Source organism: Falco peregrinus, chromosome 2, assembly GCF_023634155.1.
Source record: "Falco peregrinus isolate bFalPer1 chromosome 2, bFalPer1.pri, whole genome shotgun sequence".
Classification (NCBI taxonomy): Eukaryota; Metazoa; Chordata; class Aves; order Falconiformes; family Falconidae; genus Falco; species Falco peregrinus.
In genome coordinates this window covers 81,057,769-81,073,734 of record NC_073722.1, presented here as the reverse complement: position 1 = coordinate 81,073,734, position 15,966 = coordinate 81,057,769, and the positions used below count along the sequence as shown (strand labels likewise).

Genomic DNA, 15,966 nt, shown 5'->3' with positions numbered 1-15,966 from the left:
ATTTTCTTGGTATTTCTCATTTGTTATTAAAGATAATATTTAATTATTCCTTTAATTATTTTGATTTACTATATAGTAATAAAGCACCCCTACTGCAGAATGAACATTAAATGTAATGAACGCAAAACTAATTTTCTGCATTTTAACTACATTTTATGATATGACTAATGATAAATCTTAATTATAAAATGTTAATCAAGCAAATAAGTTTGCACTCCCTTTTTCATCAGTTTCTGTTATTAGTGGCTTATGTTTATTAAATTATTTTAATTTTTGTCAAATATCAAGGACAATCTACCAGGTTTTAGACTAATTAGCACTTTGTTTATTTTAAGAATTCCATTAATTCAGCAGCTACTTTTTAAATACAGCCACCACGGGAAAAGAGACTTTGACTGAGTTTTGCAAGAAAGAAATCAGGCTCCTCTTCTTTATCATTAGCCCCCTGTGGCAGACACATACGCAGAGTCTTGGCAGATGATTCAGGTGGAGACATGAGTGAAGCTCTAGATGCAATACAAGTATGTAGTTTGCCTTTTAAAAACAGAATTAAGTGGAAGTCAATATGCTTCTATATGCAGCATTCATGGTTTATAAATACCAACACTTCTGTCAAAAACAGAAAACCAAACAAAATGTCCATGATACATATTTAAATGGGACTAAGAAAATAACTTTACTGTTTCTAAAATGGCTGGTGGATTTTGTTAGTCCTAGAATCTTATCTTCCTCTACAAATCAGCTCTGGTCTTTTTTATAAATGGCTGTGTACCTTCTTTGGAATCACTGTACATTAACAGTCCCTTTGACCATCCTGCTCTACTCCCCTTACTGCTAATATGAAGCTCTTTTTCTAAATAAAATTTGATACTATGCCAACATTAGTTACTAATAATGCCATTTCTAAGCAATGATGATGTCAAAATGTTAGGATGTTTTAAGAGATACCAATACTATTTGTCTGTTAAGACAAAGAGAAAATAGCACTAGAAAAGCAGCTTTTAAACCTTGCAAAAGCATTTCTGTGTGTATTTAAATCAGTTTCTTTACAGAGCCTAGTTTGATATATATTGCAAATAGTTTATAACTTATGATTTGCCAGAATAGTGATTTGTGTGGTCAGCCGTCCATGATCTTTTTTAGTTCACAAACACAGCAGAAAATCTAACATTTTCTCCACTTTCATCCACTGTGCTTTGAAAAGTTTACATTTAATTCAGTCTGTTGGACACCTCAGGAAGGTTTCTTTACAGTTCTAGTATGTTCTGCATCATCACATTTCATCAGGCTGATACAATGTGATGCAACACAAAACCATGCAAAGCCACACAACTTGTCTGATTAATTTGGCTGGAGATTGTTAAATTCAAAACTATTTTTCTGTATTGAAGCAGATAAAAAATCCTGGGATGCATGACAATTTGTCCTGTTTACAGATTACTTGTAGCAATAGATAACAATAGAATATTGTGGTTTGTGTAATCATCTTGGTGTTATTTAGACAGTAAATATATATAATATATTTGATTGTTAATAAATGATGTGAAAATATTTTGTATGCATATCATAATGCATTACGGGATAAAAATAACAGAAATGTGCGCAAATGCAGGTCTATTAACTTCTCCACACCACAGTGTTTAGACAGAATTATCATGTTTTACTTAGTACAGTGATGTTTGCACATTTTTACTTGCTTTCTAATAGCATATGGGTAGATTTATTTTATTTTATTTTAAGGCCAACTAACATCAGAACCCTAACATCCTGCACAAATGCAAGTGAAAATATCTAATTGGAAATACCTGTCTTGATGAACAGTTGTTTGTTTACGTCTCTCATGTTCCAGGACTCTGAGAGGTTTGTTTGTTTGTTTCCCATCAGGACAAGTAGTTCCTATTTCCCTGAGCATCTGTACTTAATTTTTTTAAGTTATAGGTGCTTATAACACTTACTCACTAACACAAATCATTGCTGCTTAGTGGTTTTCTGTATAGATTGATTTGCATACTTTATCTTTTAATAATAAGCAAGAGTCTGTATTTAATGCACCTTCAGTATAAATTTTTCTGTATTTTTTAACTCCATGTTTTCAGTTGAAAAGTCTAATATAGCAGGCTTTCCCTAGGCAGAAGGTTAATTTCACAGTTCACCTAGTCTACTACACGTAGTCTGCTACACCTAGTCTAATCACCCATTAATCTTGAAATAACTTCAGGTTTACGGACTTCTCTTTCCATCTGGATGCACTTTGCTGCTACCAAGTGCCTTGCTGGCCCAAGACATGTATCATACTGAGGCTCGTCTACGATCTGCTAGCAAATTTTTTTCTTAGTAGATGGAATAGCAACTTAAAATTAAATAAAACTTAAAATTAAAATTTGAGTCTTTTGAGAGAACTAAGCTATGAAAAGCTGCTCAAAAATCTTCAGCTGAAATTAAAAAAAAAATAAAGATATTAGAAAAATGAAATAAAATAAAAGGTGTTTTCAGCTAATGCCTTCTTTCCTTGAAATGTGGGGGGTTTGGAGTCATTGAAGTCCTGGTTTTTTTTTTTTATTTTAACATTTCATCTAGGCAATTTTCTTTCCTAACTTTGCTGAGCTTGTTGTACTGTTTTCCCTAAAAAGTCTTTCTTATCCTTTTCAGTGTTTCTCTTTGCCTTTGATGCCATGATTTGATTTTTAAGATTGCTTTTCTGCAACACCACTCTGATACAGTAATTAGTGCTTGGATTAAGACGTCAGAATCTACTTACTGTAGTGTATGGAGCAGACGTTATAGGCTTTGCAACTTTGTTGGAAAAAAATCTGTTCTTCTAATTGCAAACTAAAGGAAGGGGCGGGGGAAGACTAGTGAGCTTCATGGAACTAAAAAGGATTCATGGAACCTATAAATGCTAGCATCTGAGTGCTAATATGACTTGGCTACAATTTGGCACTAAATCCTGACCCCCCCGTGAGTCCCCCCCCCCCCCCCCCTTTTTTTTTTTTTTTTAATAAGCACAGACTGCTTCTCATAAAATTCCACTGAGTTTACAATGGTCTGGCCTGTTAAAGTCTAAGTTTCGCTCTCTGACCTCTGAAGAGGTATAAAATCAAAATAAAAGCAAATGCTCCTTTGTGAAGACTAGAAGAAAGTACTAGACAGTTCTTCTAAACCAAATGCTGACTGTAGTTTATAAAGAAATGTCAAAGGGGTTAAGCAATACTACAAATATTGCTATAGTTTTAATGCAGCATGAAAATCAGGACTTTAGATTTACTTGTAAATTCAGCCTGTCATATCATATCCTGTATTTCAGGAAACAGCATTCATTGATTTAGGAAACATTAAGTGGGTAAGTGAAAATGCTTTACAATCTAGTACACTATATTTTATTGTTCATAAAGGCAGAAGTATTTTTTTTCCTTTTCTTTAAAATAAATCTAAAAAAATATATGACAAGTATTTCTAATGTAGTTATGGAGAAATCTGAAAACATGCTCTCTGGATAGGTATAGGTTTAGACATACTTCTTTGTTTTGAAACAAGAAGAAAAGTCATTGACTTGGGTTTGTAAGATCAGATTGCAGGAACAACACAAATATTGCATCACTACCCATATTTTACAAAATAAGAAAAACTGAAATAATACATTTTAGTTGTTTGCAGATTAGATGGCGTCACTGTTTAAGTTAATGGTAGCTAAACATTTTTACATCCATGTGAATTATAAAATACTTGATTATAGCTTTATTCTTTTCATCAATTTCAAAACTCCTTGGTAAAGTTTAAACAGCAATGTGAATGCAGAGAAATGGTTTCAGGTGATATTTTTCTATATTACTCAAAGACAGGTAATAAGTCTTATTCTGAAATTATTTGCATGGTAACTGGGAAAAGTGCTATCAAAAGATATACTATTAAAAGGCATACATATTGGTGTAGACATTAACTTTTCCATCGATTTATATGTATAATCTGGACATACATAAGACTAAATGGATGTGGTAAGAGCTGTGTAGTAACAAGCCCTTTTGGTTTGGACTTAGCCTCTTTCCAATATAATTTTTACTGGCATAAACTTACAAAGCATCAAATATTTGAAAAATTACAGTACCAAAACAAAGATAATCTCTTTGTATAACTGTGTAAAAGCAAAGTTTGAAATTTTGTGGGTAGATTACTGCCTTGAGTAAATTCTCATAGGGTTTTTTTATGTCTTTGAAGACAACTAGCTCAGTGTATACTTAATACTGAATATCAGGTTATGTGGCAGATTTTTTACTGTGTTCATTCTCATGTAGATGGTATGAAGGCGTTTAATGAACACATGCAGTTATAGGTACAAAGGTGATACTAAAGAAAACATACTTTCAAACTTTCATGTTATGTGGACTTTGGCATTTCTGAAGAAATAACTCATCAGTCAGAAAATCAAATAAACCTAAAATTCAATGAGGAGGACAGAGGAGAACAGGCTATGGTAGCAGTTGTTGCCCAAGTAGAAAATAATTATTCAATGTTTGCCAAGCAAACAAAAGATGTGTGCCAGACAGTGAAATCAAAATGAATAAACAGAAGAGCTGTGGCATTAGTTGTAGTTTCAGAGTATTCAGTGAGTCCTTTAGCAAATGTACTTAATTAACTTGCTGCTTCCCCCTCCCCACCCCCCCTCCCCCTCCAGTTTCAGCCTGTATTTTATCTGTTTCTTTCTTGTAAATGAGTTTCTACTACTAATACTAAACAGGGAAATCAGGCCTTTTAGTAAGACATCATAATGGTTTAGATACGGAATGTAAAGCATTTAAGAAGTAAGCTGCTTAAAGAGTAAGTTACTATGTAAATATACCATTAATTTTCAAATGGATTTTCATTCCATATTTTAGCATGTGAAACAAGTAATACAACTGGAAAATGTGGCTTAATAAGTACTTGCTCAAATAAAAAAGAAATAACTTCAGAAGCACTTAGGCTTCATTATTCAGAAACCACTGTACAGGAATTGTTGTGCAAGTAAAAATACAAAATGTAAAAAGTTTTCTGAAAAATTATTGGAATGTATATTTGAAGGAAGCTTGAGGCTGGAGTTGGTTGTTTTCAGTAAAGTATTGCACTGATGATTTTTAGTTCAAAATAGTAAAACCATAAGTTTCAGCCATTTAAAGATTTTGAGTTAACTCCAAAACAATTTTTTTCATAATTAATTTTTGATGCCATGCTGCTTTGTTAGCTTGAAGGCAATAATTCAACACATCTAACATAATTAGAGGAAGTACCTTTTTCATGATTTCTGGTTAACAAGTTTGTTCTATAAATATTTACAAAATTTGAGACTAACACCCAGATAGCATAGTACATGGCTGATGGAAAAATTTTTTTTTTTATACTTTTATAGAAAGGATTCAGAGATTTTATTGCTTCATAAACTGTCTAGTGCCTACCTAAGTTAGCCATGACCCATTTCATACATATGATACATTCACACATACCCACATACATTATTTCAGTTCTTGGTATCAGTATTGAGAATTAATACTATATTAATATGTATAAGGATTTTAAAAGTTATTGTTTTTACTGGAATATGAAAGAAATATCCACCTCTGTGAGATTCTAAATTGCCTGTGAGTTGTTTCATACCATGTGCAAATGATGTGATACTGGTCAGTCACAGAATCATAGAATGGGTTGTGTTGCAATGCACCCCAGTGCTAACTCCTGTCTCAGTTTTCTCTCCTGCCCTCTGCCCTCCTTTCCTGTTCCTCATCATTAGAAATAATAACTAAAAGACTTACGTGACCAATGTCTCAAACATAGGCTTTTTAAGGAATAACAGAAATACAAATTTGGTCTTCCAGAGGTAAAAGATGGGTATTTTTGCATAACAAGAAATATAAAGTCTCTCACTCCATGAACAGCTGCCTCCAATTTAGTCTTCTGGATGTAGGTGTGAGAATGACTTGCTCTGCTTATTCATAAAAAAAAGAGATTCAGAGGCTTTATCCAGCTGACTGTTTTCTAAATATGGAAGTTTACATCCATTTTTGTGTGGTGTTGCCTCAGCAGGAGGAATCTTTTCCTGTTACCTCCTAACATGTTTTTATGTTATTTTTAAATGCATTTTTACAGAAAAATAATACAATGGTATTTCAAAGAAAATCCAATACAAAAAATAACTAGATGCTATGGAAAAAGACTGGTTGGTTAAAGTTGCTTAAAGACTGAACAAGTAAGGGGATCATAGTAAAAAACCTGTTGAAAGCAGCTGTGTTATACTGGTTTTTTGGAAGGGAAATGTTATTTTGAAATATGTCAACATATGTTATGGGTTGATGATGCAGTTAAAGAGCTGATGTATTTTTAAAAATCCTTGGTTCTAGACAATTCTGAATTAAAATATTGGAATGATTTAGGCATATTAAAATTGTTAAAAATGGAGAAGACTGGAAGGTAACTGAAGCAAGAGAAGATGACTTTTTTTTGCTTTAAAGATGAAATGATGTCTATCTTCACTGTGATGTTAGCAAGTCAGTAAAAATAATAATTTTTTCTTTTTGTAGTTGAGGAGATTTTGGCAAATTTACTTTCAGGATGAAACGGAGGATGGTTAAGCACTGCTTCAGGGTTTACAAGGTTCTGGAACACCCTATCCATATCATGGAATAATTTAGGCTTACAGTGGCCTCTACAGTTACCTGGTTTAACCAGTTGCTTAAAGCAGATATAACTTCAAAATTACGTCAGGTTGTTCAGTGTATTGTTCAGTTGAATAATGAGCATCTGAGAGCATACAGTCTGAGAGACTGCATGGCCTCTTTGGACAATGTGTTCCAGTGCTTAATCACTGTCATTGTGAAAAAAATGTGAAAAGTACTAGGGAATTTTAAACACAGGGTATGTAGGAATCTTCCTGCAGCCGGTAAAGTGCAGCTGATTTTATCTTGGAGCAGGAAGGATCATGAACTAGACAGTCCATTTGGATCTGTAGTCTATGCTTTTTTGTGCTAACAAATTCTGTAAATAATATATTTTTCTACTTTTAATTGCAGCAGGAAAAGAATCAGGAAAGCTCAAGAAATAAAGGTAAGCGCTAATTATTTTCACAATGTGAAGATTCTTACAAATATCACAAATCTAACATCCCTTGCTGGTAAAAAATTATCCAGACAAATTGTTTGCTCAGTATTTTTGTATTTGAAACGACAAAAATAATATCCAGGAAAGGGGGATGAAATATAGAAAGTAAATGCATAATCTACTATTTTTGGAACTTTGCTTGAGATGAACAAAGCTGCCTGCTGTAGTCTGGATTGGGTTGGCTGCACAACTTCTCACCAAGTTTGTGTCCTCGACTGTGGGTGCTTATTATACTTCAATGAAACATCAGTACCATCACTTTAGATTCTCCCTTTCCATTCAATAAATCTTTAACTGGATGTGATTCCAGTTTATGCATAAATTAATCATGTCCTTAGTAGGCTACCTTGCAAAACTACTGTCATCTGTGGGTTTTGCATATATTTTTTTATACTTTCACTGCACCTCACTCTGTGCCAGTGGCTAAGCACTACAAGAGAGAGAATATCCAGGTTAAAGAAATAGCCGTGTATCAAGAAAATTAAGAGTTCAGAAACCCAAACTGTGGATTTTATGCTTCTTTCTAAGTCTGTTAAGAGACAGAACACTCGAATCTCAGTTAAAAGTTTGCTAAGCAAGCAATGAAAGTCAAAATTGCCAATAGAGGCAAAGATTGTTCTGTTGATATTTTAATTGCCTCTAGAGGTAGGCTATGAGGTACTTTCAAAGGAAAACAAAGGGAAGGTGGTAGAACCTAGTTAAAGGTTACAAAGAGAGGAGGGAATTGAGTGACAAACTAACCTATGTATTTTTTTATTGTCTTAGGAAGAAACGGTTAATCATATCACCTGAGTTAGCTGTTCTTAATTCAGTTATTTATGTATCACAGTACTCATTTATCAAAATTGCCTTGCTTTGCCTTACACGGAGGTTATACATGGGCATCTAAAGGCAAACTAAATCTGATGGTTGTTTGGAGTTCTGTCAGGACAATTACATTTTTCATGGTGATAGGGTAATTTGTATCATCTACAGGACTTATGGTCTTTCAACTGAAGAGTGTGCATGGTAAAATAAACCAAAAAAACCCCTTCAGTTTCAACCCGTTTGTGATTTATAATTTTCTTTTCTGAGGTAATTCAATATAAAGTTGAATCATCTCTAGATGTAGTGGATGTATCCATGATATATTGTTTAAAAACTTTTCCAGTATTATGACTTAATACAAATTATATAAAGGACTGTGAAAGCTCAGACTAGATTACAAAACTAAGATATTTGTAAATACTTAATTTTAGAGAAATTACAAACTTCAAGCCTTTATCTACAAAGAAGGATCCTGATATCAGCCATTCTTTGTGACTTTTTATGATTTGTTTCAGTTATATTATGCTGTTTTACGCTCCCCCTCCCTCCCCCTCCCACCCCACTGTATTGCCAGGTGTATGGTCATTATGGTATATATGTGAGGAACAAGTAAAAGTAGGAGCAATATAATAAGCTAGTTAGGAATACCCATCATATTCATTAGCTGTTAGTTTAGTTAAGTAACCACAGAAACAATTTTCAAGGGCTTATTGCCCACAGCTACAGCCAAAAGAAAGTGTTACACTCTACTTGAAGGGAGATATCCATTATCTCCAAACAGGCAGTGAAATTGATGCTCAGCTGCACAAAATTTGTTGTGATTGTATCTGTAACATCTCTTGAGGAAATTTTTAATCTGCTAAACTTCCTGCATGCTGTGCATGTCTCTGCCTAAACTGACAATTCAACTTGGAAGATTTCAGGGGTCTGAAAGACTACTTGTACACAGGGTAGGTTTTGGAATATATATATGCAGGTATGCTTAATTGCTTAATGTTTCTTTAGGATTGTTTTGTGGCTGGGTTTTTTTTGGCTTTCTCTTCATATTCTTTAAATTTCTTATTTGTTTTTATTTGTTCTTTTTCCATGTCATTGCAAAGTTTCATAAAGATATTTTTATTTCAGTTGTAACTTACAGCATATAAGATATGTAAAATGTTTCTGCTTAAAATACTGGTTGGTTTGGGTGAAACAAGGCTAAATTAATGTTTCAGCCTAAACATTTCTGTGTTGTCAATGAGCAGCTACCCTTCACATGGAGTACCTAAGGTGTTGTGTTGTGTATATGTTCTTGTGAGATAAGTAAATTGTCCCCAGGTTCTCAGGATAATTTATGTTATACAGTGTTTATAGAATGGTTTGGGTTGGGAAGGGTCCTTCAAGATCATCCTGTTCCAACCTCCCTGCCGTGGGCAGGGACACCTTCCACCAGACCAGGTTGCTCAAAGCCCCATCCAGCCTGGCCTTGAGCACTGCCAGGGATGGGGCAACAGGGTTCTAACAACATTCCTTACACTTTTTGCATGTGGCAGATACTGTATATGGTAAAAGGACAAAACCAAATTCCTTAAAGGTTCTGAAACCTTCAGAACCAATGCTGTCATCTTAATTCAGAGGACAATTACAGCTCATGTTAACCATCCCTCCCAAATGAGTCTGGAGTCTGTTGTGTGCCTCATAACTTCTGTTGACACCAGTATTTCAGTATCTAATTTTTATCAAGAATTTCTTTAAGATTGTATTTTTATAAGAGGAGGATATTACAGCAGAATTCAAGTCAAATGCCTTTTGACTTCAGCAGGATTAAGACATTATCAACAAGCACCATTGCCCATCTTTTATTATAAGTGCCTAGTAATATTTCATTTTACTTGATTTATTGCCACAAAAAAAATCTGAATTACTAGTAGTATTTTAGTACTGATATTGTTATTGTTTTTTAGTGTTTGTTTGCTCTCCTGACATTTTTCTGACCCTCTTTTTTTCCCATCTGTTACTTCTGCTGTCAGCCGCTAAGTCGATCACACCAAAATAGAAGCCAATACTCAAACATGCCCTGTTCTGATGCTAATCCCCTCGCTCTCTGATTTGTGATACTCTTTTTCTTGTTTTAATGGGTGTTTTCTTGCTATTTAATGGATAACAGGTCTTTTGTGTACACTGAGAAAAAAAGCAATGCTACTTCTATGTAAATTAATACCTTAACATTTTACAATTTTAGTGTACAGTGGCAAACTTCCTTGTATTTATGAGAAAATGTCGTGCATTAAAATTATTATCACCAGTGCAAAATGCAAATGAAATTAGTTCCATAACACATCTTTAATATGAAAGAAATAACAAGGCAAACAATCACAAACTAAAACATTGCTAAATTTTTCTTGCTGGTTTGGAGTAACAGTTTGACCTTCCTCGCCTCTTTCCCACTGCAAATTTCTTCAGATAAATGAACATTTTATTCCAAACCTACAGTGGATGATAAAATAGATATTTTTGCAATGAATTGGAAATAGAAAAACTGTGTTGTATTTAAGCAATGTGCAGAATTTTCTTCCCAGCTGTTGTTTAGCTCTGGAGGCTTTCAGGTGCTTTTAATAAAGTACTTGATAAGCTTAAGTGGAAATTGTTTCTGACAACAGTATTCTGGAAAATTTTTATTTCTGAAGAACCAGAAGGTTTACTAGTGACACATATCAACTATTTGCCAAACTTCAAAGTCTTCTCTATTTCTTTGCTCAAAAAAAGCATGGTCAGAGTGGAAATAATGAGTCATAAAATATTTTTGTTAACTGGTAACATTTCAGATGATCAGTTCTTAAACTAGTCACTGTTGTTTTGAACTATGGTGCAGTAATTTTCTTTTTTAAGAAGCAAAATTAATTTCAGTCTAGAAAAGCAATGTTTAATGTTTCAAAAACAACAACAACAACAAAACCAGAGAAAACCTACCAGAACAAAAAAGCTAACCACCAGTTTTGAGCTGAGAGTAAGGTGGTCTGTTTGCTGATACTGAACAATAAGATGATATTGTACGCAGCTCATGTAACTAGCTATTTGTTCTAGCAACTTAAAGAATAGTTACTAAAAGATATAAAAATTTTTTTATAGCATTTGCAAAATGTGCATGCAAATAATTTTAAATGATATTAACTTGAACATTTTTACTTTATTTAAGTACACTTTAGATACTGACTATAGTATACCATTACAATTTTTGCTAACCGCTATTGATCTGAACTTTGAACATCATTAACACCCAAAGCTAAAGAGACTTTAGAGGATACTGACTGACGTATTTTAATTACAACCTGAGTTTCTAATTGTATTCAGACTTTCTCATTTTATGCTTACCTTCTCTAAGTATTTCAGAGAATATACCTAACAGCAGGCAGGTTAGTAAGTGTTTATCTGAGCGTGTTGTTTTCATTGGAACATGGCTGCTAAATTGGACCTACCTTTTTATTCTGAAGTTTTTTCTTTGTCATTATGTTCCAATTTACCTGAGTGAATAAACTTTTAAGAGGTGATAAGAGGATTGCTTGAATTAAGTGTGCCAAATACTATCCCCTTTATCCTCCTATTCCACGCACCTCCAAAGCCCAGTCAACTGAAACTCAAATCTCCTCTGTCACTCAGGAACTGCTGTAAGAAATGCAGGGTGTTCTACCTGGACAGATCTCCGAGCCTTTTTGTGTCCATGCTCTTACAAGAGACCCACAGACAGAGTGTTATTAATTGAATGTTGTAGGGCTTTTACTAAATTATTATTATCTTGAAATGGCTTTAGCATGTTTAACTTTTACAAAAATGCCATTTTTTTTCCTAGGTTCTGAATCAGTTTAGAGTCAGATTATGAGGAACATTGGAAACAAAAAAATCTCTTTGTATGTGAAAATAATTTTAATGTAACAATTTTTCTTACAATCTAATTTTTGAACAGACCAGAAGCTCATTGTGAGAAAGTGTGTGGGTCAGAGAGTCAGATATCAGTTCTAGATAGTATCTTTGATAACAGTGCAATGACTTAGACTTTGCAAATATACATTAAGAGTAAGTTCTGTGCTATAGTATACAGACTTGTGAAAAGACTTTCATATTTATTTTAAACAAAGCATTAATTGATGAAGCTGCATTCCAGTTTTGAGATTGATCTGTCAACACAGCACAGTATTTATACAGTAGCCTAGTCAGACTTGCCTACCAGTGTGACGCCACAGAGTTAACTGCAGTAATATGTTTGACTCACCAGTTGTTGTATTGAGATAAATGTTCTTTATGTTAGGAAAGTAAACAAAAGTACTCAAGTAATAAAAAGTGAATGCAGCATGGCTCAGATATAACAGAATGACAGCATTTAACACATTTTAAAATGCAGACATATATTCCATACCAACTCCATAAAACTGCAGTTTGAGTATGGTGGTGTCAGGGGAGCAACAGCACTGCATAGAGTTTCTTCTGTGTTACATTACAAGTTATGTCTGTATTTCAGCATAGGAGTTATTTCAAACTTTATATTGGCTGTCTCCAAAGTTTCTAAATCCACTTGTGCTACGAACAAGTATGTATACTAAGATAATAACTAGGAAACAAAAGAGCCAGAATGAGTCTGAAAAGTTTTTGTAAATTACACAGAAATTCACAGCTGTCGCTGTATAGTCAGAAAATGAATTGGAATAACAAGCTATGTCTGTAATTTTTCTAAATGCATATGTTCATTATTTCTACCACTAATCTAGAGTGACGTCAGGGGGTCACACATACCCTGATGACCACTACACCGATACATACTGATATATATTACATATATATTATCATATAAATATGTATTATATATACAATGATAATAGATTAAATGTAAAGACAGAAATGTTCTCCAACTGTGTTTTATTGCATTCATAATAGAATGAAATTCATATGAGGTGTATCTGACTTATTAGCAGCTTTAGAAGTTATATACACAAAGAATTTCTTTCTTCTTTCAATTTCCTTTATGGCAGAGAAATGGACATCTGAGGGGAAAAAAAATAGCCTGTGTCAAAATTCCAAGCAAGAACTCTTATTCTGCAAAATGCTATATCTGTACTAACAAGAAATGTAACGGTTATTTCTGTATGTAGTAGCATTGTAGAGCTAACACAAGAGATGGGTACCCTTATCTAGTTTTGTTTTTTTTTTAAATTCACCCATGTCCTTCTAAAATTTACATTACATTCTGTTAAACTGTTAAATCTATTTCATAGACCTTTTGAACTTGACTAGAGAGAATATGTTCAGCGATATTAATGAAGTTTCTCCCTGTAGTGCACAAACACTTCATTTGAAGAGATACGACAGAGAAGAGATTCAACACCAGCAGGGTAGGGGAAAGGAGTCCTTGAATACTTACTGGAATACATATTCATTCCTGTTAAGACTCTGCTAGCTTTAAAGAAGTCATTCAAAAGATGAATGTAGCAATTTTGCTTATTTAAATGTATTAGTAGTCTGAATTTTAATGATCTGTGTCCCACAAATGATTTTGAATAGCAGTAGAGTTCAGCCAGCACTCTTAGTGTTTTGATTTTTTTTCCAAGTAAATCTTGGTTAAAAGCTTCCATGTAAAAGTAGCTACTGTTTAACTTGAACATTTTATTGAAAATGTTTTGGAGAGTTTCTTGCATTGTTTCTGGTGCAGGCTGAGAAGAGTTAATGAACATGACCTTCTTTAAGTTAGTCCATTTTGTTATCACTAATATTGAGTTTTGCAAGTTAAAAAATAATTCTAAAAGCTCTGTAATTTCAAATATTAAGATTCTCCTCTGTGATTAAGATAAGACTGAATTTCAGTTTACGGAAGAAATATTCTGGAAGATGTGTATTTTTAATAATTCTAGCTTTGGTTTACTTCTTTCCTCTTAAAAGAGGTACACCAACCACAGATGGTTTTATGAAGTAATTTGAATTAGCTCTCGAGCACTGAGGACTTGCACTACATTCATAGGCAGAAGGCAATGCAATGACAAAGTACGCTTGGATCCTTTAATATACATAATATAAACGTTAGTGCAGTATCTGTAGGGTATGTGTGTCATGTTTCTCACACGTAGCGAATATTCGTTTGATTAAGCTAACACAGAAATCTAGGAATGTAAAATGGGTCATTCCCTGTGAAGCTTAGAGCCCTCGTGGCTGTGTCGCGTTCAGGGACACTGGTTTGAGCTGTTGTCCACATCTTCTGCACACCTCGTTCCCTGGCAGAACCTTACCGTTCTCATACTGAGGAGCAAAGCGTGATTTACATCCGCACCGTAGGTCTTAGCTAAGTTTGGTATAATAGCCAGTGGGGGCAGGTTACTGAACAGTACTTGTGAGGTGAAGGCAATTGTTATGACTACAAATAATCAAAATGGCATGATAGAAAGAGCAACTTGTTTTTTGTGTTACAGGCTGCTGAAGCAAGATAATCTTCATACCTTAACACCTTGAAGTTTTCTTTTTATAATAGTTTTTCAAAAAGAATAGCATATGTTAGAAACTGTTACGATGCTATTACACTAGAAACTTACATTTTATTTGTAAATAAGTATACAATGTAACAGCTTAAAGAATCAATGTTACCATTTTTGGGAAAACACTTTTCATTATTTGTTTCCATCGTTCTGTCACTGTACCAACACTGGCCGGAAAACCCTCTTCATCCCATAAAACTGTGCGCCCACCGACGGGGATGAAATTTCCCTCTGACAGCATAACCTTTGCTTTATCAGAAAATCTCAGTATTATCTCAGTATAGGCTTATCTAAAATACTCTGCTGTGATACTTTGTTCCTGAACAAAAAGGAGGCTATGATATTTATATCACTATATAAAAAGATATACATAGAGATCCTTTTAAAAATCCACAGGGATCTTTACAAGCTCTACAAGCATGGCTTTTAAAATATGAATTTAAAAAACAATATAGCAAGTAATTCAATTACGGTTCACAAAGGAGTATTTAAAGGAACGAAGTGGTTGTCCTGCTGCATAACATTCAGAAGCAACAGATCACACGTACTGATATTTCAGAAATAATTTCTGTTTAACTTACATTGTTTTAAAATAAATACCTATAAATAGATGTCTTTTTAATTCAGCTACTGTGCCACTGTTTTTTGTTGTACATGTGTAACACTAAAGTTTAATAGCTATCAACATAACTTGCAGACAGGTTTTCTGTGCTGTTTATAGTCTATAAGACATTTCTTTTAAGAACAGTTATGCAGGAAAAGATGACACATTTGTGTCACACAGGAGAAGTTTCCTTACTCATACCATCTAAAACAGAATTACTTTTTGCATTCATTGTGAATTTTTTAGAATGCTCTTGATTATATATCAGGAACATATTTTCTCATGTAACTCTCGCAAGCTACTTAAAGGACAATCAGCTTACATAACCTTCAAAGATAAGTCTGTGAACTTGATTTCCACCCCTACCCTCGCTCCTAATTATTGCAGCACTGTATATCACTCAGATGCCAGTTGAAACAATTATAGTATTAATTTTTTGCCTTACTTGTTGAATAGCAAGGGTTGATGCATTTCATTATCCATTAAGGTCATGTTCTAGTTTACTCCAAGCACACTCTATTGCCATTGCTTCAGACACTAGAACAGAATTAACAGTGTCAGATCCTGTTAACGTTTACATCATAACTGGAAACAGATATTAAAGTGAAGTTCAAATTAAAGAGTGCTAAAAAGCCTGCCACTAATAATTATGGTGGGGCAGTATTAAATTTCTAATTTGTTTCCAAAGGTCAGATTAATAAAGCTACATGGCACATTATCATAAAGGGTGGACCCAGCTGTCTGTTTTGATTATGCTTTAGTCTAGTGTTTCTAAGGAGACTTTGCAAGGAACGAATGCATCCATTTCAACTAGCAGTTTAAATGTGGGTAATTGTTAGACCCTTTTCTGAAGAGATCCAAACCAGAGGTTGCTGTCAGTCAAACGTCTTTCAGCTTTTCAACTTACAAATATGAAATGCAGGTTTCTTTTATAAACCCCTT

The 15,966-nt window shown here is 33.8% G+C and overlaps 1 protein-coding gene across 4 annotated transcripts in view; it reads left to right on the top strand.

Moving 5' to 3' along the window:
• FSTL5 (follistatin like 5) overlaps positions 1-15,966 on the top strand; it is a 322,297-nt gene that overhangs the window by 42,685 nt on the left and 263,646 nt on the right. For 2 of the 4 annotated variants that reach the window (XM_055797132.1, XM_055797130.1), the window contains exon 3: positions 7,038-7,068. In XM_055797132.1, coding sequence (XP_055653107.1) covers positions 7,038-7,068 — 31 coding nt within the window. Of the gene's footprint in view, positions 1-7,034; positions 7,069-15,966 lie in introns of all 4 variants that reach the window. The other 2 variants (XM_055797131.1, XM_027776976.2) reach the window with 1 other exon arrangement.